The 24,009-nt window shown below is 52.3% G+C and overlaps 3 protein-coding genes across 19 annotated transcripts; 2 read left to right on the top strand and 1 right to left on the bottom strand.

The window, feature by feature from the left end:
- Nucleotides 1-2,264: 2,264 nt before the first annotated feature.
- C2CD2L (C2CD2 like) lies at nt 2,265-16,427 on the bottom strand. 11 transcript variants are annotated; one of them, XR_015141949.1, is made up of 14 exons: nt 11,482-12,240; nt 9,422-9,517; nt 8,730-8,849; nt 8,456-8,566; nt 8,252-8,368; nt 8,043-8,154; nt 7,792-7,900; nt 6,823-6,887; nt 6,602-6,729; nt 6,339-6,513; nt 5,310-5,385; nt 5,029-5,165; nt 4,656-4,941; nt 2,265-3,358 (listed from the first exon to the last, which is right to left on the bottom strand). XR_015141949.1 is itself a non-coding variant. In XM_086339608.1 (14 exons), the coding sequence occupies exons 2-14, from the start codon at nt 9,422-9,424 to the stop codon at nt 3,147-3,149; spliced, it is 1,674 nt and encodes a 557-aa protein (XP_086195734.1). In that variant the 5' UTR covers nt 9,425-9,517; nt 16,182-16,427; the 3' UTR covers nt 2,265-3,146. The 11 variants fall into 11 exon arrangements, 9 of the variants coding, with proteins under 9 accessions (XP_086195734.1, XP_086195733.1, XP_086195728.1 ...); XR_015141950.1 differs by having other exon boundaries at nt 5,029-5,162; XM_086339608.1 differs by lacking the exon at nt 11,482-12,240 and adding an exon at nt 16,182-16,427 and having other exon boundaries at nt 5,029-5,162; nt 5,310-5,411.
- A 378-nt stretch (nt 16,428-16,805) lies between these two features.
- Nucleotides 16,806-21,650, top strand: DPAGT1 (dolichyl-phosphate N-acetylglucosaminephosphotransferase 1). Of its 7 annotated transcripts, none has more exons than XM_086339620.1 (9): nt 16,806-17,159; nt 17,467-17,587; nt 17,779-17,976; nt 18,224-18,370; nt 19,490-19,574; nt 20,125-20,313; nt 20,628-20,715; nt 20,882-21,037; nt 21,121-21,650. In XM_086339620.1, the coding sequence occupies exons 3-9, from the start codon at nt 17,802-17,804 to the stop codon at nt 21,184-21,186; spliced, it is 906 nt and encodes a 301-aa protein (XP_086195746.1). In that variant the 5' UTR covers nt 16,806-17,159; nt 17,467-17,587; nt 17,779-17,801; the 3' UTR covers nt 21,187-21,650. The 7 variants fall into 7 exon arrangements, 5 of the variants coding, with proteins under 5 accessions (XP_086195746.1, XP_086195744.1, XP_086195747.1 ...); XM_086339618.1 differs by having other exon boundaries at nt 17,763-17,976; XM_086339619.1 differs by lacking the exon at nt 16,806-17,159 and adding an exon at nt 17,186-17,285 and having other exon boundaries at nt 17,763-17,976.
- A 502-nt stretch (nt 21,651-22,152) lies between these two features.
- H2AX (H2A.X variant histone) lies at nt 22,153-23,715 on the top strand. The gene has a single exon (XM_086339628.1). The coding sequence runs from the start codon at nt 22,476-22,478 to the stop codon at nt 22,905-22,907; it is 432 nt and encodes a 143-aa protein (XP_086195754.1). The 5' UTR covers nt 22,153-22,475; the 3' UTR covers nt 22,908-23,715.
- Nucleotides 23,716-24,009: the final 294 nt, after the last annotated feature.

Genomic DNA, 24,009 nt, shown 5'->3' with positions numbered 1-24,009 from the left:
TTTTTAAAATCTCTATTTTTGAAAAGTGATGAGACTCTTCTTCACTACAAAATAGGTGACTGCACTGGGCAGCTCAGCACTGGAAACTAACTTTTCCGGTCATCAACAACTCAATCCACAGATCCAGTTGGAACCTGAATACCTGCCCTCTCATCAAAAAAAAATTTCTCGTGAAATTCTGAGTTCAGTGTGTTGGCTGTCTGGTCATGTTGGTAAACAAACTGCTCCTCTGTGAACAAATAAGAGTTTCATTTCTTAGATCAGGGGAAGGAGCTTGATAAATCTCTTTGAGTTTTGATGACTAGAATTTGGCATATCTCTCATACAAATTGGGCTTCCCTGGTAGCTCAGCTGGTAAAGAATCTGCCTGAAATGCAGGAAGCCTTGGTTTGATTCCTGGGTCGGGAAGATCCACTGGAGAGAGATAGGCTACCCACTCCAGTGTTCTGGGACTTCCCTGGTGGTTCAGCTGGTAAAGAATCCACCTGCAATAGGGGAAACTTGGGTTTGATCCCTGGTTTGGAAAGACCCCCTGAAGAAGGGAACAGCTACACAGTATTCTGGCCTGGAAAATTCCACAGACTGTATAGTCCAGTCAGTCAGTTCAGTCGCTCAGTCGTATCCAACTCTTTGCAACCCCATGGACTGCACCATGCCAGGCTTCCCTGTCCATCACCAACTCCCGGAGCTTATTCAAACTCATGTCCATCGAGTTGGTGATGCCATTCAACCATCTCATCCTCTGTTATCCCCTCTCCTCCTGCCTTCAATCTTTCCCAGCATCAGGGTCTTTTCCAATGAGTCAGTTCTTTTCCAATGAGTCAGTGGCCAAAGTATTGGAGTTCCAGTTTCAGCATCAGTCCTTCCAATGAATATTCAGGACTGATTTCCTTCAGGATGGACTGGTTGGATCTCCTTGCAGTCCAAGGGACTCTCAAGAGTCTTCTCCAACACCACAGTTCAAAAGCATCAATTCTTCCATGCTCAGCTTTCTTTATAGTCCAACTCTCACATCCATACATGACTCCTGGAAAATCCATAGCTTTGACTAGATGGACCTTTGTCGGCAAAGTAATGCCTCTGCTTTTTAATATGCTTTCTAGGTTGGTCACAACTTTTCTTTCAAGGAGCAAGTGTCTTTTGATTTCATGGTTGCGGGCACTACCTTCAGTTATGTTAGAGCCCAAGAAAATAAAGTATAGTATAGTCCATGGGGTCACAAAGAGCTGGACACGACTGAGCAACTTTCACTTTCACTCTGTAAATGAACCAAATATCCATATTCTGCCACCCTTTCAAAATGTTCCATATTCTCTGGCTAGTATGGACAGGAACATGGGGGAATATTAACAACTCCAAGCTGACTCCCCAAAGGCAGGTACCCTTAAAGCCTCTGTGATATAGGTTAGTCAGAATGTTAAGGCTAGAGTGACCTGGAAGATTATCTCGGCCACTCTTCATTTTAGAGATGAGGAAGTTGAGGTCCAGAAAGGAGAAGTGGACTTCTCAAGGTCACTTGCAGGGTCTGTGGTACACCCAGGTTTTCTGTCCCTGGTTCAGTGCTCTGTCTGACACCCTGCAGCAGCTTATTTGCTTCAAGTCCTGAGTAAGGTCTGGGAGAACAGGAACCAGGATCCTTGAATTTACTAGTGTCATAATCGCCTGAAACTTGCCCTCATTTAGGAGTGAAAGACTTTTTATTGTGATGAAACCCTTACGAGACTTCCCCCTTCCAATCTGTCTCTTCGGAGGCAACAGCTCACCCTTATTCAGTGCTGACTGTATGCCAGCTGAGTTCTAAGCACTTTACTCATTTACTTCTCACCCACACCAAACGATAGCTACTATTAATCATAGTTCCCACTCTACAGATGAGAGAACTGAGGCACTCTGAGGTGACATAATTTGCCCAAGGTCATGCAGATAATTATGTGTGGAACTGGGACTCAGATCCAGGCTAGATCCAGAGCCTCTACTCCAGACTCTCCTATATTCTAGGAGGAGCAGCCTGTTCAAGGAAGGGGAATGAAGATGCCTGTACTAGCTGAAGCTTTTTTTCTTCCTGACTAAAATTACCACTACAACTTGACCTTTCAAAGACACTGTGCTCCCATTCTCTCTCACATGTCCCTCCCTCTGTGCAAGAACTTCACAGACCCAATGTACGTGTCACCTACCCGACATGGGTCCCTGTCTCTGATCCTCCCACTCGACACCACAGCCTCACTACCCATTTGCCTTTCAAAGGATGACCATTTATTCAGTTTATAAACTCCAGTTTGACTTTAATAAATTAAATTCCAAGCCATCACACAGCAATGGACATCATCATCTCCCACTATACAGAGGGGCAACCCTGCTCTTGCTCCATCATCACACAGTCTGTAAATAAAACTCCTAAAGCCATCTCTCTGGGGAAGGCTTCCCAGCAGGCTCCTGGCTCCCTCCTTCCAACAGAGCCACTGCTCACAGAGAAGGCATCAAGTACAAAAAACGGTAATAAAGGGGGAGGGAGGGATGAGGAGCAGAAGGGGAGGCAGGGAGTGGGGAGTACCTGCCCCCCATCCCGGGCACCGGCCCGGCATTCTATGAGCTGCCAATGTCCTCAGAGGCAGACACTGGTGCTGGTCGGGGTGGGGACCTGAGGGAAGTGTGGGAGCCCCATCCCAAAGGGAATTGCCAACCCTCCTGGGACAGGAGAGAAGGATCACCTGGGAGAGATGCCCTCTATCCACTGTTCACTGAGGGGCTGGGACCACACATATAAATAGAAAAGAGAATAAATAAGGGAGAAAGGATCATCTGAGTTGCTGAGCACCCTGGGACTCCTCTGAGGGGGTGGGTGTCAACAGCAGGCAAACGGGTCTGAGGAATGCCCACAGGTGTCAGGACAGAGCCTCCTCTTTCTCCCAGCCACCCATTCCCTCTTCTACGTCCTTGGCAACGGGTGTCCACTTCTCACACGCTTCCCGTTGCAAGTACCCTTCCAGCTGGCCCCACAGCCCAGGGTTGACAGGCCTTCCTGGAACTCGCGGGGCTTCCCTGGCCCAGGCTGTTGGGAATCCAGGGAGGGGAATGGAAGGGAATGTGGGGAAAGGGCTGAGAGGACTCCGGCTCTCTCCTAGCTCAGAGGGTGAACAGGGCCCTCAGAGCTGAGGGCTGGGGTTGCCATTGGCCTTGGGTTTAGATTTGAAGGAAAAGCGCTTGATAAGACGCCGAGAAAAGCTGCCAGCCTTCTTTCGGACGCTGGGTGTGGTCGCCGTGTTGGAGAGGTCATCGTGTGATTGGCTCAGACCAGCTTCCTTCTGACGTGGCCTCCGGCGGAAGATGAGCTTCGTGCCGCTGCGCAGGAAGCTCACTGTTGGGGGGAGAGGGGAGGCTGAGGGGCGAGGTGGGGAGCAGAGCATGGAAGAGCATGAAGGGGTCCAAGGCATGGAACAGAAAAGACATGCCCTTCCTGCGAAAAACATGGCGGCGCTCATGGGATTCTATGTGCACTCCTGAGGAGGAATGTCCCAGGGCTGGCTACTCTGTGAGGACAGACTGACAGTTGGGCCTCTTTACTAAAGAAAGAAAAAAGCTGAACAGAGGTGTTCCTAAAAGCCTATAAAATCACAAAGCGACAAAGTGGGTTGACCTTGATTGTTGAGTAGATTCCAGGATGTGAGCAAAGAGCGGTGTGTCTGGAACACTTTAAAGGGGTAAATTCAAGACCAATATAATGAGAAAGGTGCTTACACAGCAGGCTTTGGACTTAGGACCCTTAATATCCCAAGAAGTGATGCAGGCTTAAATCATAAATAGTTAAAGACATAAGTCATAAATAGTTAAAATAGTTAAAGACGCGCTGGCAGAGGGAGGAGGATATTTGGGGCAAGTCCTACAACCTTATAAATTAGAAATACCACAGGTATGTACCGACTGTGTCACTGTTACAGGGACACTCCTAGGGTTGGCCTAGGGAAGGATTTCTTATAGCGGAGAGAGTTCAGAATGAAAGGAAAGGGAGAAGAAAAGAATAAGGGAAGGAAAATATGCTCTTAGATCCGGGAAGAGAGAAAAACAGAGGTTTTTTAAAAAAGGGAAATACTTTTGAGTCTCTTCTTATTACCCACGCCTGTTAGATCCAAGCCAAGACCCAAGGCAGCAAGTCCCCAGTCTCTACTCTGGCGTGGCTGAAACAGGCTGGGAACTCTGATGATCCCTTGGAGGAGGAACGAGGAGACTGGCCCGAGGCTCCCATGTCCCTAAGTGTCCAGTGGGACCCAGGTGATGAAACTGGGCATCAAAGAGGGGTAGGGGTGGGACAACGGTAGCACAATAGTTAAGAGTTCGCCTGCCAATGCAAGGGACATGAGTTTGATCCCTGGTCAAGGAAGATTCCACATGCCTTGGAGCAGCTAAGCCTGTGGACCACAACCACTGAGCTGGAGCTCTAGCACCTGGGAGCCGCAGCTACTGAAGCCTGCACGCCTAGAGCCTGTGCTCCACAATAAGAGAAGCCAGCGCAATGAGAAGGCCACACACTGCAACAAAGAGTAGCTTCCACTCTCTGAAACTAGAGAAAGCATGCGCGCAGCAACAAAGACCCAGCATAACCCCACAATAAATAAGTACATTTTTTAAAAAAGGAGGGGCTGCCAATATCACCCCACCTTTGTGATCTTTGAGACTGCGGGTTTCCAGGGCACCAGTAGACCCTGTTTCCGACTCAACATCATCCACGGAGGGCCTCTCAGAAATGTCCGAACGTGTTGTCTCATCTGCTTCCTGGACACTCATGGGACTGGAGAGGGCATCTACGGGTCCTGGGGACATGGCTGGGGGGTCTGAGGAAGGTGAGGAGGGACCTCCACTGGGCCCTGCATCATCCTGTATTGAGGCGTCCAAGGATGCCGCATAGCCCAGGGAGAGTGCCAACTCATCCTGAGCGATGGGCACCTGGCAGGAAGGACAAGTTTTAATGGGCAACAGTGACCCATGAGGGCTTTTTCCCGAGCCCACCTCCTTTCCCCAGAGCCCTGTTACCTTGGAAACACCCGAGATGATAAGTGTGCTACGCTTGGTGGGTGTCTTCTTGGCTGCCCGCCCACTGGGTTCAGTCAGCTGGCGAATGGCTGTCTCTGCTACAGGGTCCAGGCCGTTGGAAAGGTGGCTCTCCCCTGCTGGATGATGGATACAGAAGACGGGCAACCTGACTCCTCCCTAGCTCCTTCTTGGACTTGAACTCCTGTGCCTCACCCAAAGTGGTTTTTGACTCCGGGACTCCGGTGTCAACCACCACTCACACTTCCCAATTCCCTACTCACGGCTGCTGCTGTGGGATGTGCTGCTGGGGCCACCACTCTCACTCAGCACTGTCGTCGTCTTCTCGGTCACCTCCACCTTGGACGGGGAGCGGGAGGGGGAGTCTGGTGGGTGGGGGAGGGTCAGTGAGCTGGGAGGTGCTTTAGAGTGGCCCCCACCCGCTACTGTCTTTATTGAGAGGCAGACTTTGGCTGACTCATGACTAAGGCATGATTAATCACAGGGGTGACTAAGAAGATGCCATGGGGACAAAAAGATACCACAGGAACCAATAGGAGTGTGGGAAAGAGGCAGGGGCCCCACCAAGGGCATGAAAATACTGAGAGTGTGCAGAGATGGCATAGGGGTCCAGTGGAAGTACGGGAAACGCCATGGGACCTGTAGAGCTGGGAGAAATGTCATGGAGAGGCCCTGGAGTAGGAGAATTGCCACTGAGGTCACTGGGTTTGTTGGAGGGTCCCATGGGTGCTAGAGGTTGAGGGGTGAGGGAGGGGCAATTAGGCAGCTGGGGCTGGGAAAAGGGAAGAAGACTAACATGTGAAAAGACAGAGGGGAACTTGGGGAGGTGGAAGTATGAGTACTGTCATGGGGGCTGGTAGGTCCAGACTTAAAGGGGAGAGGGCTAGTTAGGGAAATGGACAGATGTACAGGAAAGTTTAGGGCTTCCCTGGTGGCTCAGATGGTAAAGCATCTGCCTGTAATGCGGGAGACCCGGGTTCTATCCTTGGGTCAGGAAGATCCCCTGGAGAAGGAAATGGCAACCCACTCCAGTATTCTTGCCTGGAAAATTCCATGGACTGAGGAGCCTGGTAGGCTACAGTCCATGGGGTGGCAAAGAGTCAGACACGAGTGAGCAACTTAACGTTCACTTTCAAGGGAAAGTTTGAGAGAGGCATAGGCGATATGGAAGATGTGGTCAGAAAACAGGAGGAGTTGGAATTAGGGCTTTCTTTGCCCCCTCCCTGTCCTGCCACGGATCTGCAGTCCAGGGCCCCTGGCTAGAGCTGGACTCCCAGGCTCCTCCTCTTTACCTAATTTGCCATCTACCCGGGGCCGGGACTGGACGGTGGTGACTGTGGTGACAATGGTGCCATCTGGCATGATGGTCCGGTCCAGCTCAATCTTCTTGGTAGGTGTGATGCTGGGGCGTGGAGTCGAGGGGGTGGAAGTGCCCAGGTTCTGGGGGGAACCCTCCTCATATTGAAGCTGCCAAGGGGGAAAGAGGAAAGAGGCAGGGCCTCAGGACTGGCCTTCGCTGGGTCTTCCCATCTCCCCACCGGGGGCAGCTTCTCACCTCTATTGCCATGGTGGCTGCCTGCCCCAGGGCTTTCCCGGGCCCAGGGGTGAGTGGGCACACCTGTCTTCGGGACAGTGGTCTGGAAGGGGAGGCCACAGACAGTGTGGCCTGGCCCAAGAGTTCAGCTGGGGAAAGGGGTGGCACTGTGAGTTGGGTCCATGACCAGGCAGCCCCACTCAGCACCCACCCAGAGGTGCTCCTTCCTGCCCCGTACTCACTGTCTCCACAGCTGCTACTCCTCAGCACTTTGAGGGTCAGCTCCCGGCTCTGGGGGCCCAGATCCCTGTGGCCAACGAGAGGTGGGGCAGGGAGGGGGAAGATTAGCAAACTGAATCCACCCTTGAATTGATCTCAGGCCAGAGGCAGAGTGCATGCATGTATGCTCAGTTGTGTTTGACTCTTTGCGACCCCATGGAGTAAAGCCCTCCAGGCTCCTCTGTCCATGGGATTTCCCAGGCAAGAAAACCAGTGAGTTGCCATTCCCTCCTCCAGGGAGCTTCGAAACCTAGGGATCAAACCTGCATCTCCTGCATTGGCAGGCAGATTCTTTACCACTGAGCCACCTGGGAAGCCCAGAGGCAGAGAGAGATGGATGTAAATAAGATGGAACAAGTGCTCCAATATGCTTCCAAATACAGACTCTTCCTTAGAAAATGGGATGGGGCTGAGCAGGGACCATGCTCCTCAGCTGGGCATTCAGATATTCCCGGTTCCTGCCTTTCCAGTCTCTATGTTGAATCACCCTCTTTTTCTTTTACTCAAGTTGTTCCGTCTGCCATGAACCCTTGGTCTCTCACACTCTGTTGAAATCCTACTTTTGTTCAAAGGTGTGGTTTAAATGCCACTTCCTCCATGAAGCCTACTCTTATCTTTATTTTTGTGGAATTAAGCTCCCTAACCTAAGCACGCCCATGGCACTTTTTATAAACCTGGACTGGAGCACTTATACCATCTCCTTGACGTACATCTGTCTCTGCTTTGAGCTGGTGATCAACTCAGGGTTGAGGTAGGTGCATCTTGGTCATGTCTGTAGCCCTTGGGACTACGCCAGGGCCTGGCATACAATAGAGGCTCACAGCAAAAATTAAGAGCTGAAAACAGCTGATTCATGTCAGGGCTCTGCTGGAAGGACTTGATCTCAGTCCACCCGTGGAAGCAGGGGTGGGGGCTGGGGAGTCACTCCTTACAATGTCAAGTCTTCGCTCCACTCCACCTCAGGCCCAGCCCTCGTGGGCTTGGTCCACTTCTGTTGCATGGGGTTGTCAAGCTCAGCTACACAGCACACTTCCCCAGTGCCTGTGAGGAACCAGAAACATAAAAATGCTCATATCCAAGTTGAGAGGCCATTGAGTAGTAGAGAGGTCATACCCTGGGCAGAGGGGCCAGGAATGCCTGCAGCCACAGCCTTGGTAGCCCACCAGAAGCTTCTGGCTCTCACCTTCCAGCTCACCTCCCAGATGAGATGCTCGAAGCTGCCTTAGGAATAACCGGATAGGTCTGGGGATGGATGGCTGGGCCTGGGGTGCCATGGGTGGCTTCTCACTGGGAACCTAAGAGCAGGAGGAGGTAAAAAGAGCTGTAAGAATCCCAACACAGTACCCTGAAGACAACATGCACGCAAACTATTTGCTTTGAGTGCCTACTCACCAGGCCCCCAGGGGCAGAGCAAGCCCTGAGGTTGACCATCATAGCTGGCTGGGTGCTGACTATGGCATCCTCAATCAGCTCCTCAATAGTAGAGAGCTCTACTTGCTCCTCACCTCTCTGCAGGGAGGGGAACAAGGAGGTGAGGCCCTCAGCTCTGCCTCCCTCTCCCTGTTCTGTCTCTTCTCTCCAGCCCTTCCCCCTTACCTCCCTGGCCTGCAGCTTGGGAAGCACCGTCAGGCTGAGATTTGGGCGATCAGTGAAGGCCCAGGATACAAGCAGGCCTTCGCCAAGGATTTCCTCCAGGTTGACTTCCAACTGTGTACAAGGGACAAAGGGACTGGGTTGACTTGCCTGACTCCTCCAACCCCCTAGGACCCTCTCTTCCCAAATTCCATCTTAGAGAGGAACCAAACAGAAAAGGCAGAGGCAGCTGAACCTCCCACCCCCTGCCCAACTCCATTTCCCACACCCCCTCCACCTGTGTTGGTGGCAGTGTCAGAGTGACGTGGTAGGTCTCCATGGAGACGGCAGCGGGGGACTGCTGGGTCACAGAGACTGGGAACATCACCTCCTCAGCAGAGAGCTGGCAGTGCAGCACCTGAGACAGCCAAGGCACGGAGGCAAGGAGGGTCAGGCATAGAGGAAGATGCTCACCTCGGCCCTGCCCTGTCCTGCCTGAGAGTGGGTCAGCAGACCCCTCTCCAGTTTCCCTCGGGAATCACCTTTTGGGGGGTCCAACTCTTTTGCGACTCTTTAGTGACCCCAAGGACTGTAACCTGCCAGGCCCCTCTGTCCATAGCATTTCCCAGGCAAGAATACTAGAATGGGTTGCCATTTCTTTCTCCAAGGGGATCTTCCCAACCCAGGGATCAAACCTGAGTCTCCTGCATTACAGGCATATTCTTTACCACTGAGCCACCAGGGAAGCCCTTGGAGTGGTCATAAATCCATAAAAGAATGATAAAATTCAGACTCCTCCAGAAAAATGCAGATATGCACACAAGTACTACATTTTGCCTGTAACTTCAATGGGATTCTCCAACCTCCTGAAGCCAATTCTGGGATTCCTAAGGCATTCACAGACTTCAGGTTAGAACCCTCAGAGTAAAGGGAACTCAGGATCAGCCCCCACCCCAGTCCTAAAGAAGGCAGAACCCATCAGACCCTTACCATGGTGCGCTCTGATTGGTCTATGCAGGTCACATGACTGATGCTGGCTTTGGGTGGGAGTTGGGGCACCTCCTCAAAGGCGATTTGGATGGAGCTCTGGGGGAGTAATGTGGGCATAAGGTCAGGTCTCTGGAACTGCCCCCGCAGGGCTGACCTACTCAGTTGCTGGCTAGGCCCTGGCACTGCAGAGGCCTCAGCTGCAGGCTGCCTTCTGGCCCCTCCTTGGCTCAGAGCTTTAGGACAGGAAGTGTTTCTTTTGAATCCCACCTTTTCAGGGGTCTGCAGGTGTGAGGCAGACCTGGGGAGCTAGACCACCTCAGAGACCAGATCACCTTGAGCTGAAGACCCTAGATTCCTCCTTGAATGCCAGGAGCCTTCCTCCTCCCCCTACCTTCTTCCCTACCCTTGAAGAAAGATGTGCATAGAAAAAAATAATAATAAAGGTGTTGGTGCCACCTATATATCTTAGCTGGGCAGGGAGAGACACGGCTGAGCCAAGGGTGAAAGCGGTAGAGCCACTTATTCAAGATAAGAACTAAGCCTTCTTCCAGCTAAATGGGATGTGGAGGCACAGGAGTATGACTCTACCCATATTCTTGGAGATGAAGGTTAGCTCAGCATGGCCTTGGGGAACTTTACCAGAGGAACTGGGAAGAAAAGCAAGCTCAGAAGGCTCAGCGGCCAGGGACCTGGCTAATTCCTCAAGGCAGAGAGCAAGGTGGCATTAGGGAGCAGAAAGCTGCTTAGCTTAGGTGTTGTAAGAGCTTCCTAATTCTTCCACGGCAGTTGAAGCAAACTGCTGCAGCCCCATCCAGGGAGCAGAATGGGAAGAACTGAGGAGGGGGCACAGACTGGGCACAGACAGAAACAAATCCACAGGGCTCATTTCCCTGGCAAACCGGGGAAAGCCAACTTCTCTGCTACTGTAGCAGTCTTGTCCGAAGGTCAGGCCAAGGGAGATGGATGGTTAGAACCCCAATCTCCCCACCCCCTCCAAGGGAGGCTAATGTCCAGCTGAGTCAGCTGTCTTGGGGAGTCAGTCGTCTTGGGGAGTCAGTCCTGACAGAGGAACAAGGTACAGGGAGAGCTGGGTGGAAGACTGAGTTCATGGTGCAGACTGACAGATGCCATCTGGCTTTCTGGTCAGCTGGGTGAAGGAGGAAGAGCAATTTCTTGTGTGTCTACTGTTTCCAGGCATCTGGGCAGCTAGTTGAGTGAAGCCCTCCAACTAGTGGTGGCTGGAAATGGAGAACCCTCTGAGCGAGGCGGTTCATAGGCTGTGAAGGCCAAGATGAGTGGGGATCCCAAGACAAGGAGGTCTCACTTCCCACTCCCACCTCAGTCTTATGACCATGCTTCCTGCCCCACTTCCTAGGAGGCCAGCTGCTGGTGGTGCAATGAGAGGAAGTAGGCTGGGCTGGTTTGTGACTGACCCTCAAGGGACTGCTCTAGGCTTATGTGCTGGGAGGGTCATGAATTGTCAGTCTCCTTTCCACCTGAACACCTTTCCTTCCACACAGACATGGCAGGGAGCATGAAGAAGGATGTGTTAGACTGGAGCAGTGAAATTACTGAGGGATGGGGGGGGGGTGGTGGGATTCAGGCCTGGTCACACCAGGGATCTGGGGCATGAAGTGCTGACTGGGTGTGGTGGCAAGAGGACCAAGCAGATTCTTTCACAGGTGCACCTGTCTCTTTTCTACTCCTGCCAGCCCTGCTCTCCCCCCACTGCCCCCCCCCCCCCACACACAACCAGCACCCAGGCTAGGCGGAAGTGCCCTGGGGCACAGGGATTAGTGTTGCTATGAGAACAGCAAGTTGTGCACCGGTTTGGAGCCAGAGAGTACCTAGACCACAGGAATAGAAAATTGGGATATAGCTGGATTTCCACAACGCCCAGGCACGCCTGCACCCTTCTCTCTGACCCCAGAGGGGAGGAGATGCCACGGGGTTCCTCAGTTGATCCCCACCCCCATACGGTCCTCCTGGCCTGAGCAGTCCTTCCTCTTTAAAAAAAAAAAGGCAGAGTGGGGGGACCATCTAGGTCCTGTCCAACTCACCCCATCCCTGCAGGCCTGCTCGTTCAGCGCTCGCACCCAAGCCCGCTGCCAGTTCTCCCGGAAAGACTTGAAGGCGAAGAGAGATGCCAGAAGGCCCCGGACGCCTGGCTCCTCGGGTGCGCCGGCCCGAGTCGCCCTTAGCCTCAGCAGCGAGCGCCACACGCCCAGCTCCCGCAGGGAGACGGCGGGCTCGGCAGCGAAGGCGGGTCCCTGGCCCCGGCCCCCGCGGGCCCGCGCCAGCCACAAGCCCCGGGCATACTGCAGCAGCCAGCCCAACACCGTGAGCAATGAGGCGGCGAAGAGGATCAGCAGGGCTGCCCAGCCCACGTCCCGCTGCCCCCAACCCGGATCCATGCTCCGCGCGGGCTCCGGTCCCGGTTCCAGCTCAGGCTCAGCCGCTGCCCCGGGGGAGCATGGCCCGGGCGGGCCGCGGGGCGGGGGCGGGCTCCCCCGGGGCTGGGCGCGCGGGATTGGGGGCTCTCCGGGGCTGGGTGCCCGGGACTAGGGGGTGCCACAGATCGAGGAGAGGAGGTTCCTGGGGAGTCGCGACGCCGGGGTCCCTCTCTCCGTAGTCCGGGGCCCTCCTCGGTTGATCCGCCAGTGCGACCCGGGTTAGTCGCCGGCCAGCGCCCGACTCCTCCCACGGCGGGGGCCCCGCCGGACCCGGGCGGAGACTCGTCTGCGGAGACGCTGTGGCTCACGGGCCGGCACCGGCTCCCGGAGGGCTGCGTGCGCAGAGCTGACACTGACAACACGGCCGGCCCCCCCGCCCCCACCCTGCCTTAAAGGAGCCGCACCCGCGGGGGAGGGGCTTAGGGAGCCGGGAACTCCAGCTCTGTAAGACCGTGGGAGGAGGAGCGGAACGGGGAGGAGGTTCCTGGGTGGGAAATAGGCGGGATCTTTAACTACCCCGCCCCATTCTGGAATCGGGGGTACTCCTGCTCCCCTGAGCTCAAGGTAAGAGTAAGCAAGAGTAACTGCACTCACAGAGATGCCGCCTCTGCTTTCCCCTACGCTCCTTAGCTTTCCATAGTTTGGACGCCTGTGGAGTTAAAAAGGAGGAACTCCCTGTGGATAGCATCAACCCCTTATCCCCAAACACCCAGGTTCCGCAGCTTCTTGGTTCCTGGCCGAAGCTAGGCTCTGGGTGTGTAGATGCAGAGCATCCCTCCTAGACAGAAGTGCCTGGCAGAGGTCCAGCTGATACCCACCCGAGAGAGGTTGAGAACATGGAATATTGACCCCCGTCATCTACTCCCATCCTTTGGAGCCAGGACTAAGAGACACCCTATTAACCTCCTTGCTCGTGTGGGTTTGTTCTGGAGATACTTCCCAAGCCTGGGGCTGCTTCTGTTTTTAAAAATAATGTATTTCCATAGTAACAGCTTCTGCCTAAGGAGCACGTGTAGAGGGGTTGGTATTGAGAAGGGAGCTGGCACTGCAGCACTGGACTATCAATAGATTCAGCCAGAGGACTGAAATATGTGATATCTCAGCACGCATCCAAAAATGTTATAGGTACACTCTGGCCTCAGAATCCATCCCTTTTCCTAGGTGTAAGGGGATGGATTCCATTCCTATAGGACAGAGGCTTGTCATTGCTTTCTGGAGGCAGGGGAAGGAAAATTCTGCAAAAAGATTCAGAGGAATCTCCATTCCCCAAGAGGCCCTTTTTCTCCACATATATATGGCAGGCCTTCCTTAGAGAGGTACACAGGAAGATGTTAAGTATCTCTCTCCCAAATCCAGTCATTAGTCTGAGCAATGAGCACATGGAAGTAAACAATGTCCTCTTAAAGTGTCCGGCTGCAGAGCTAAGCAGAACCTGCCAGGTTAGCGACAGGGTGCCTGAGCCATGGGAGGTGTAGGAAAGCCTGGGGCATCCCCAGATTTCACTCTAAGGAATGGGGTGTGGGTGACCTTGCTGTGGCCCTGCCCATGCATCATCATTGGCTACCTCAAACTATAGGTTTCCCTTGTAGCTCAGTTGGTAAAGAACGTGCCTGCAATGGAGGAGACTGGGGTTCGATTCGTGGGTCGGGAAGATCCCCTGGAGAAGGAAATGGCAACCCATTCCAATATTCTTGCTTGGAGAATCCCATGGACAGAGGAGCCTGGCGATCAGATCCCAAGAGTCAGATGTGACTTAGCAACAAACCCACAAACTACAGAAGTCCTAGAGTGTGGATTTTAGAGGACAAAAAAAGTGGAGACCCTGTCTTAACTCATCTCTCTTCCCTCATATTCAGTCAAGATACTTTAATATAAGGAAGTCAACTCCTTCAGGAAAACAATCATGTTTATTTCACTTTGTGTCCCTACAGTACTTAAAAGTTTCCCAAGCACAAATTCTTCGTAATTTTAAGAAGTCTAACAGAGGGACTTCCCTGGTGGTCCAGTGGCTGGGACTCTCTGTGCTCCCAATGCAGGAGCCCCGAGTTTGGCACCTGGTCAGAGAATTGGATCCCACGTGCCACAACTAGGAATTTGCATGTCACAACAAAGATCGAAGGTCCTGAGTGACGTGGCTGGGACCCAGCACAGCCAAATAAATAAATACAAAGAAGCCTAACAGAAAATATTCCAATATACATGTAAACACTGAGATTTTCTATGCTGTTTCCATCTTTTGAAAATCTATTTGTATCATCCAAGTGGAATGGGAGATCTTGGGGCTTGCTGATAAAGGAGAGGCAGGAAGAAATGGAAAAAAGTAACTCAGCTGCCTGGAAAAAGCCACAGATATGGTCCTGAAAGTGTCATAGATCCAAACCCTCCAAAGCTGTCTCATAATGACTTGTTCAGCACTGTGAAACATTTCTAGGACAGTCTTTTCAGGCAATCGGACTTAATAATGCATTGGCTTTGCTTACTGGAAGGCACTCAGGGCTCCCTAGCAGGAGATGTGCATCTCAGACCTTGCCTGCTCAGCCCAAGAAACCAGCTGAAACCATTGACAACCCACCTAATCCATGGATCCTAGGATGAGCATCAGCATATAGGCAGATGCTTTGAACTTGTATCAGGACAGGCACAAAATTTCAAGTGTGCCCAAACAATCATGTGTTTGTTTCTCCTTGTGAGTCTGATAATCAATTGGGCATTTACCATCATGGGAACAAAAATATTCCGATTATATAACAAGTATCCAAGTAACCATGTTCTGATAGTAACATGTATGCATGTTACTATCCATGAATCCCCAGTGTCTTATTTTTGAACAAGTCCCCTACCCTCTTCCAGTGGGGGTTGTGGGGGAGGGCTAACGATCTCTGGAGAAGAAAGAGACAAAGGTTCCCAATGCCAAGATGGGAAGATTTATTAGGACTGGCCTCCTAATAAAACAGGAAATAGATACAGACTATTCCTCAGACCTCCCGGGAGTCTCAGCCTGCTCCTGATCAACCAGATATCTGAATGCTGCCTCCTCTGGGGCTCTCACAAGCTCCTCCTTTCCACCTGCTCCTGGTGTCTCACTTTCCCTCTTTGAAAGGCCCTTCCAATCTTGTCACATACTGAAATCTTTGGAGATATTACTCTTCCTCAAGCTCCTCTCACTTCCCCTGGTCACAACTAATTGTTCTTTCCTATTGCCCTCTGTACCTCTTTCAGATAGAGACTCATTATATGTGTTGATGCCTTCGATACAGATATCTGTGTGCTTAGCCCCAGGGGGACACCCTGTGGAACAGAAAACACTGTGCCTCTAGGGAATTACAGATGCACACTCATGTACCCATGTGCAGCTGCACACACACACAGAAAAACAATACCAGTGGGATAATAAGTACTGAAAAACTGGTGGAATACAACTATCAAGTAATTACTGGCTTGATATATATATATATATATATATATATATATGCCGTATATATGGCTTTATGTTGTTAATTAGAGCCACCTTCAAGTAGAAAGGACATTTGAGAGACAAGAGGGACTACCTTTGGCCTAAAAAGAGTCAACCTGACTCTGACTCTTATTCAAAAGAATGAAGAAACTATCAGCATACTTGAGTTCTCTCAACTTCCTCGTGATGATTTCTTCCCTGAGGACTGGAATCATTTGCCACCTAAGAGCCTGTGAATGTGTGATCAAGGGAAACAGGTGCCAAGCAAAAGGCACCTGACCTGGAGGGAGAAACCTGCCTGGGAATTCCTCAGGTTTACCAGAAGCCAGCCACTTTGGGGTTTGGTTCTCCTACTTGCTGCTGCTGCTGCTAAGTCGCTTCAGTCGTGTCTGACTCTGTGCGACCCCATAGACGGCAGCCCACCAGGCTTCCCCGTCCCTGGGATTCTCCAGGCAAGAACACTGGAGTGGGTTGCCATTTCCTTCTCCAATGCATGAAAGTGAAAAGTGAAAGTGAAGTCGCTCAGTCGTGTCCGACTCTAGCGACCCCATGGACTGCAGCCCACCAGGCTCCTCCATCCATGGGATTTTCCATGCAAAAGTACTGGAGTGGGGTGCCATTGCCTTCTCCGAGTTCTCCTACTTAGTTCTTTCCAAAGCCTCGGCCTCACCTCCTCGGATTGGAAGGCTGCCACAGTCTAATGATCCCATACGAAGGAAAGTCAAGTACTGGGTTAAATCCAAACCTGAGAGCACTCCCAGCCCCATCAGTTCTGAAGTGCGCCGCTGTGTTGCCCGGCAACTAACTGCTACTGCGGGGGTAGAAGGTGGGTGGGATGATGTAGGAAAAGTACCTGAATCAAGGACGCCGGAAAACATGAAGTGGGAGGGGCTTTTCAAGTGTCAGCGCTTAAAATTTACATCATCTTCCAAGCCGTAGCTGAGTTTCGGGGAACTGAGTTGTGTTTACCTTGGCTTCCTTCTCAACGTTGACTACCTTGGCAACAGGTTTTTCTACAAGGAGCAGGTGCTGCTCCACATCCTTATCCCGCCTGCCCTCCCCCTGCCCCCCTGCTTCCTGTAGCCATCTTCCCGGTTCCAGAGGCGTCCCATAGTAAACGCCAGGCATTGGCTCTTTTAGCGTGACCAGCGGAGGCCGACGGAGCTAAACCTGACGTGGAATCGAAAATAAGCCGCGTCAGACACGTGGTACAAGGAGGCGTTCATCTTGGAACCGGGCAAGGAGTTTTTCCGCTTTGGGCTGTACATCTTTAATATGATGTTGGGAAAGAATCTGCTTTTGTTTGTCCTTCTTTAATTGCTTTTCCAGATCCCTGGTGATGATTCATCTCTCGAATAAAGGGTTTGGTTTAAAATCACACTTCTGTCCCCACTGTTATGCCCGTATTAAAAATGGCCGCCTCCTTCCAGTGATAGTTGCTCTGCGAACTAGATCCGGGCGGAAACAGTGGGTAAGCAGAGGCAGAGAGGCAGAGCCAAGGTTGCTTCCTAGAGGCTCGCGGGAGTCCCGAAGGCGGCTCAGGTCAGAGTTGTTGGGTTTTGCTCAGGCTGCTGTAGGAAGAACCAGCCTGTGGGGAGCGGCTACACCTTACTGCTGGAGCTTGCCCATTAGCTAAGAAGGCGGCCGAGTGGGCCGCCTGGCAGGTCACCATGTGGGCCTTCCCGGAGTTGCCTATGCCGCTGTTGGTGAATTTGATCGGCTCGCTGATGGGATTTGTGGCCACAGTGACCCTTATCCCTGCTTTCCGAGGCCACTTCATCGCCGCGCGCCTCTGTGGCCAGGACCTCAACAAATCCAGCCGGGAGCAAATGTGAGGGGCAGGGCAGGCGGGGGGAAGGGGTGGGCAAAGGCGGGGACTGGAACGCTTGACTGCGCGCTAGACAGAGCGCTAACCTAGCAGCCAGCCCGGGATTCTGGGAGGTGGCGGGCAGATCTGGTTAGTATTGGGGAAGGGATGGAGGCGGAAAGGTGGGACCCTTGAGTGTATCTGGGATTCCAGTGGTGGTGCCCTTCCCCGCCAAGTTAGGTGACGGTACTGCTTGCATTAGTGAGTGACCACGCCCCCTTTCCTCTCCCCCCCGCCCACCCCTTTCACCTGACTTGCTGCCGGGCCACAGCCCAGAGTCCCAGGGAGTGATCAGCGGTGCTGTTTTCCTTATCATACTCTTCTGCTTCATCCCTTTCCCTTTCCTGAACTGCTTTGTGGAGCAGCAGTGTAAAGCCTTCCCCCACCATGAAGTAAGTGGGTTAGTGCGGGCGGCTGCCTGGGGCTAGGGCTAGGAGTTAGTGAAGAGAGTTGGGGTTATTTGGGTTTGCGGGGAGGAGCTGAGAACGAACGAAAAGACGGGTCTTCTTGAAAGGAACGGTGAAGTGGGAGTAGGCTGGAGCCATGACATGCCCGAGCCTCCCCCAGTTTGTGGCCCTGATAGGTGCACTCCTTGCCATCTGCTGCATGATTTTCCTGGGCTTCGCGGATGATGTACTGAATTTGCGCTGGCGCCATAAGCTGCTGCTGCCCACAGCTGCCTCACTACCTCTCCTCATGGTCTATTTCACCAACTTTGGCAACACGACCATTGTGGTACCCAAGCCCTTACGCCCGATCCTTGGCCTGCATCTGGACTTGGGTGAGTAGCACGGCCACTTCTGCCCCTATGACCCCTACTTCAGGGCACCCTTGCCCCCTGTGAGATACCCGGCCGAGCATCCTTCCTGGTGCTCCACATTCTCCTTCCTGTTTTGTCCCCGCCGTGTCTTCTTAGATCCTTCTGTTGACCTTTCATCCCACACTTGGTCCTCACCACTTTTGTCAGAATATCCTTAAATCCTCGTTCCACAGGCGGCATTACTTTTCTTACTGTCTTCTTCCCGCAGGGATCCTGTACTATGTCTACATGGGGCTGCTGGCAGTGTTCTGTACCAATGCCATTAATATTCTAGCAGGAATTAATGGCCTTGAGGCTGGCCAGTCACTCGTCATTTCTGCTTCCATCATTGTCTTCAACTTGGTGGAGCTGGATGGTAGGTGGGATTGGAATAGGGAGAGAAGTCTGAGTGTTAAGGAAGCGGCCTGATCTTTGGCTTTGGGGAATTCAGAAAAAATGTGATATGTGAATAATTATGGAAAATAAGGGGAGCTATTTACTTATTAATAGTAAGTTACAAATAGTAACTAAGATTTGTTAAATGTGAGAAAGAAAGCCCTAGCATTTATAAAGGGATTGTCACTTATAGGTAGGCCATAGCCTTCTCCTATTGAGCATAAACAATTTTATAAAACCCCAAATCAGATAGGGTAACTGTGACCAAAACCAGACCCTCTCTATAACAGTCTGAGAATAGACAAAACCACAGGAACACAGTACATCTCACAATGACCAAGATCCCCTGCTGGCTAAAATGAATGGTTGCTGCTTCCTTCTGATAACAGCTCAGTTCTCACTTCTTGGATAAAAATTATTAAGCTTCTCAATCATGGCACTAACCCTGCTGACAGCACCCAGTCCAGGGCAAAACTCTGTTTCCTTGTATCCTCCGCAGAATTACTTAAAACAAATCCTATAACAAGTCCTCCTAACACCTCCTTACTGAGGCATCCTAAGGTTCCCCACAGTGTGTGGGTTCCAAAGTGTCCTTTGTTACACCTCAGTAAACCTAGCTTTGACTCCAGGCATGTTTTTAGTGGTCTTTGGCTGAAGGACCTCCATAAGTGCTTATTAAAGTTAAGCACTTTGAAAATGTAATCTCACTTTAAATTCTGTAGCAGCTCTATGTGGCAGGTATTTTTTATCAACTTTTTTCACAGATAAGAAACTGAGACTCAGAGAGGTTAAACGTGTCATGTTAGGTTAAATGTGTCATGATCATGGTCACTCAGGAAGTAAAGCTGATATTCAAACAAGAGTGTGAATGGTCTGAACCAAATGTAAGACAGTAACTAGTTTAGGAGGGGTTCATGAAAGAGGTGAAGTATTGGAAATTGCCTGGGTGATATAAAAGGGGTAGTGAGTCCTTGAGACTTTAGAGAGGTGGACTGTATAGCTTGGGAAAGAACTTAAGAGACAGAGGAAAATAGGACCATGATGTGCAGGGGAAGTGGACATCAACTTTTCCTTCTTTCTTTTTCCCCTTCTTCCAAAGGTGATTATCGAGATGATCACATCTTTTCTCTCTACTTCATGATACCCTTTTTTTTCACCACCTTGGGACTGCTCTACCATAACTGGTAAGTAGGCCTGTGGATGGGGGGACAGCTCTTTGGACATGTGGCAGGTATTGTCCTGATTGTGACCCATCTCCTGATACAGAGGCTAAACCTGCACATCTCTGTATTGTTCTCTGGGTCTTTAGTTGGTTATATTCTTAAGTCTTGGGCTTCCCCAGTGGCTCAGTGCTAAAGAATCCACCTGCAATATAGGAGACCTGGTTCAATCCCTGGGACAGGAAGATTCCCTGAAGCAGGACATGGCACCCCACCCCAGTATTCTTCCCTGGGAAATTCCATGGGAGGCTACAGTTCATGCGGTCACAGAGAGTCAGACATGACTGAGGGACTTAGCATGCACGCATTCATAAATCAGTCACTGAGGCAGATGCTGTGGAGCCCCCAGGAATAGAAGGAATCAGGGCCTTGGTTCCTGGAGAGTTGCTGGGAGAGCGCGAACCCTCTCTGAGCCAGATCTAGCTAGGGCTAGCCCAGTGCCCAGGATGTGTAATGTGAGATAAAGAATTGCTAACACCTCTTGCTGATGGCTCAGATCCTCTCCCCTACGCAGGTACCCATCACGGGTGTTTGTGGGAGATACCTTCTGTTACTTTGCTGGCATGACCTTTGCCGTGGTGGGCATCTTGGGACACTTCAGCAAGACCATGCTCCTCTTCTTCATGCCCCAGGTGTTCAACTTCCTCTACTCACTGCCTCAGCTCCTGCATATCATCCCCTGTCCTCGCCACCGTATGCCCAGGTAGCTTTGGGGCTTGAAAGGGACATCATAGCTTTGTCACTCGGGATGCCTTAGACATTTGCTGTGCAAAGGGAGTGGACCCAAAGAAGGGCTTTCTCCACAGAGTTAGCCCTTTATACATTACAGAGCACATTTAGTTACATGATCTCATTTAATGTTCACAGCAGCACTGATCACACAGAAGTATGCAGCAGAACCAGAAATAGATCTCAGGGTGTTTGACCCTACATTCAGTGCTCTTTCTATGGATTAACCACAGTGAGGAGAGTTCTTTGTGTAGTGGCCCAGTCACATGAAGCTCTCTTCCCCTGCAGACTCAATACCAAGACAGGCAAACTGGAGATGAGCTATTCCAAGTTCAAGACCAAGAGCCTCTCTTTCTTGGGCACCTTTATTCTAAAGGTAACAGGGTAACAAGGAGGTAAGGCTCTAGGCTGCCATTCTGAATTCAGGGAATGGGAAAACCTAGGCCTACATCAGACCCGAGGGGAGTTTGCAAGCATTCAGCAGATCCCATTCCTGAAGCATAAGTATTAGCAAAAGTTCTCTCCACTTTTGGCCTCTCCAGGTAGCAGAGAACCTTGGGCTACTGACGGTGCGCCACAGTGAGGATGAGGATGGTGCCTTCACGGAATGTAACAACATGACCCTCATCAACTTGCTACTTAAAGTCTTTGGGCCCATGCATGAGAGAAACCTCACCCTCCTCCTGCTGTTGCTACAGGTGCAGTGCTATTGGGGGTGTGGTTTACACCTCCTTGTCTCCCTTTCTCCAGGGTTCTTACTATAGTTCATTTCTCCTTGCAGGTCGTCGGTAGTGCTGTCACCTTCTCCATTCGGTACCAGCTTGTCCGACTCTTCTATGATGTCTGAGTCCCCTGATCCGTTGCCCTTTGCTTCACAGCCTCCGGGGTTCCTGACTCAGGCCAACATTTCCTGGACCAAGACTGCCAACTGGCCCAGACCTCTCCCACCCTTCATTTTCCTCCAGATTTTGTTCTCAGCATTTCCTTTCCCCTGTGATTATTGACACTTGGGCCTGTCTTGCTCTCTAATAACTGGTGATTGGACTTTGCCTATGGCTTTCTTCAGCTTGCCACTCTCCCTCTCCATCCCATCTTTGCTGCCTCCTAAGTTGGGGTACTGTAGCTTTTATGCAATTGCCCACAACTCTGACACTCAAGGAAAATGCTGGACTTGGGACAGAACTCTGGCTGGGGATAGGGACACAGGTTCAAAGGTGACTTGACATTTGACTATAAATTAAGTATTCTGATGATTAAGAGCAGACCGGGGGCCAGGTGCTCCCAGTGGTGACAATAAAGTATTGTCTTTTTCTTGTTGTTCCTATAGGTATATTTCCTATGTGGGCATTGTAGGGTGGATGGGGAAGGTTGAAGGAAGTATTTCCTTGGACAGGATGCCTATCTCTGTCCCATCCTTTTTTCTTTCTTTCTTTCTTTTTAAGCACATCAGGCGCCTCCTAGCAAGAAGTGATCAGAAAGAACAGACCAGACAGAACATGTTGAATAAATGTGAAATCCTGCTGCTCGGGTAGCATAAGGGGCCATAAGATTGGCGTTATCTGTTCTCTGGGGTAGAGTTGGACTTTCAGGGGGGTCTCATTCCTTCCCTTTTTCACTCTTCTTTTGCCAGGTAGGAGGAGGGAGTGACCAGACCTAGGACGGGAGGCAGAGATAGTTGTGGTGTTGACTCTTTTCCTTTAAAAATCCTAGGCCTGCCTTGCGCAGACTTCCCAGACGCTCTTGAGGTGGCTTCCGATTCTACTCTTCTTGTCTTCCGGTTCTGGTCTCGGGCTGTAGCGTTTAAATCTGGCGCGCTTCACTTGGATTGGCTACAGCCGAGACTGGCTGGCTGCGGGTAGTCTCTGCGCCTCCTCTCCTGTTCCCCGGGCAAAGGGTTTTCAAATTCGACCAATCGGCGGACGCGTTCCCTCAGCTGAGGCGCGTCACCGAAGAGTTAACCTCAGCCAACCAGAGGCGGGTATTTGAGAAAAGAGCCAATCAGGAGGGCGCGGGGGTGTGCCCTGAGGAGCTTATAAGGGTAGCCCCGGGGCGCGCGCGGAAGCGTTAGACTGCGGCGGGTGGCTGTTCCTGTGTTTTGTCAGCCGTCCTTCTCACCGCTCCTCTACCTCATACAGCATGTCTGGCCGCGGCAAGACCGGCGGCAAGGCCCGCGCCAAGGCCAAGTCGCGCTCTTCGCGAGCAGGCCTTCAGTTTCCCGTGGGCCGCGTGCACCGGCTGCTGCGGAAGGGCCACTACGCCGAGAGGGTGGGCGCCGGCGCGCCGGTCTACCTGGCGGCGGTACTCGAGTACCTCACCGCTGAGATCCTGGAGCTGGCGGGCAATGCGGCCCGCGACAACAAGAAGACGCGGATAATCCCCCGCCACCTGCAGCTGGCCATCCGCAACGACGAGGAGCTCAACAAGCTGCTGGGCGGCGTGACGATCGCCCAGGGAGGCGTCCTGCCCAACATCCAGGCCGTGCTGCTGCCTAAGAAGACCAGCGCCACCGTGGGGCCGAAGGCGCCAGCGGGCGGCAAGAAGGCCACCCAGGCCTCTCAGGAGTACTGAGGGCGCCCGTACCGCCACCGCCCAGCCCTCCCCTCTACACCACAAAGGCCCTTTTAAGGGCCACCACAGCACTCACGGAAAGAGCTGGACCACTTCGGGCTCCGGGCCGGGCGGCTGCGCGCTCGCCTCTTCCCGGCCCGCCCCTCCCCCCGCGGCTCGCTCCCGCCGAAGCTCGGCGGAGGGCGTGCGTTCGAACGCCACTCGGCCCCGGGAGCGAGCTCGTGACTCGGCCGGGTTGGCCCCAGAATGCCGATGGGCTGCGGGGAGGCCGCGGCACCTTCCGGAAAGCTGGGCCGGCCGAGCTGACGCAGGGCCGGGGAGGAAGGTGAGTCGGTGCGGACTGTCGCCGGCGAGGCCGTGCGCTCTGCTACAGCTCGGTGCTTAGAACGGGACTCGATTGCCGCCGGCGGCGGAGTCAATCGGTTGTTTCATTTCGTCCTGGGACCCCTTTTGCTGCCGGATCTCGGGCCTCGCACGGCCGCGTTCCCTCCATCTTCATTCGCTGGCCTGTGTGGAAGAAACCCTTCGCGGCGTGAGCGTCGCCAACCGTAGCGGGTCCTGGCGGCCTGGGGTCTGTGGGAGCCCTGCCCCCGGGTCCGCCCCTCCTCCCCGCTCCCTTCCCGGCGGGTCCACTCCGCCTGCCAAGCACCTAGATACCAGCACAAGTCCGTTAATCCCCGTCTGGACTGAGCCGCCTTTGGCTTCGGAACTGGAATTTTGCAGCTAACCCATCCAAAACTAGTACTTTAGGTATGGGGGGAAGTTTCAGATGGACTAATTTTATTAAAGGGTTTTTTCCTAAAGAAAAGTGAGGTGTCTTCATTTTGCGAAAGGGTTGTAGAGTCGACTCTGTAGATACCTAAAGGTAGTGGGGGAGGGGAACCGATATAAGGCTTTACTGTTAACTAGAGCGACAAATTGTAGATTATTAAGACGATGGCTTTCTTGGCGTTCCCTGGGAGACACTCGATTCTGTTAGAAAATGGGAACTACTGACAGAAGGCGTTTTTCAGAACTTTGAAAGGGTCCTAGCCTCAGAGATCAGGCATAAACAGTTTTGAGTTTGTCCTTCCTTTTCTGCAGCCCCACCAAAAACAAAAAC

Source organism: Bos grunniens, chromosome 15 (assembly GCF_055505025.1).
Source record: "Bos grunniens cultivar Pamir isolate PY7600 chromosome 15, Bosgru_T2T1.0, whole genome shotgun sequence".
NCBI classification, from domain to species: domain Eukaryota; kingdom Metazoa; phylum Chordata; class Mammalia; order Artiodactyla; family Bovidae; genus Bos; species Bos grunniens.
The sequence above is the reverse complement of the archived record's forward strand: the minus strand, read 5'-3'. Positions and strand labels throughout refer to the sequence as shown.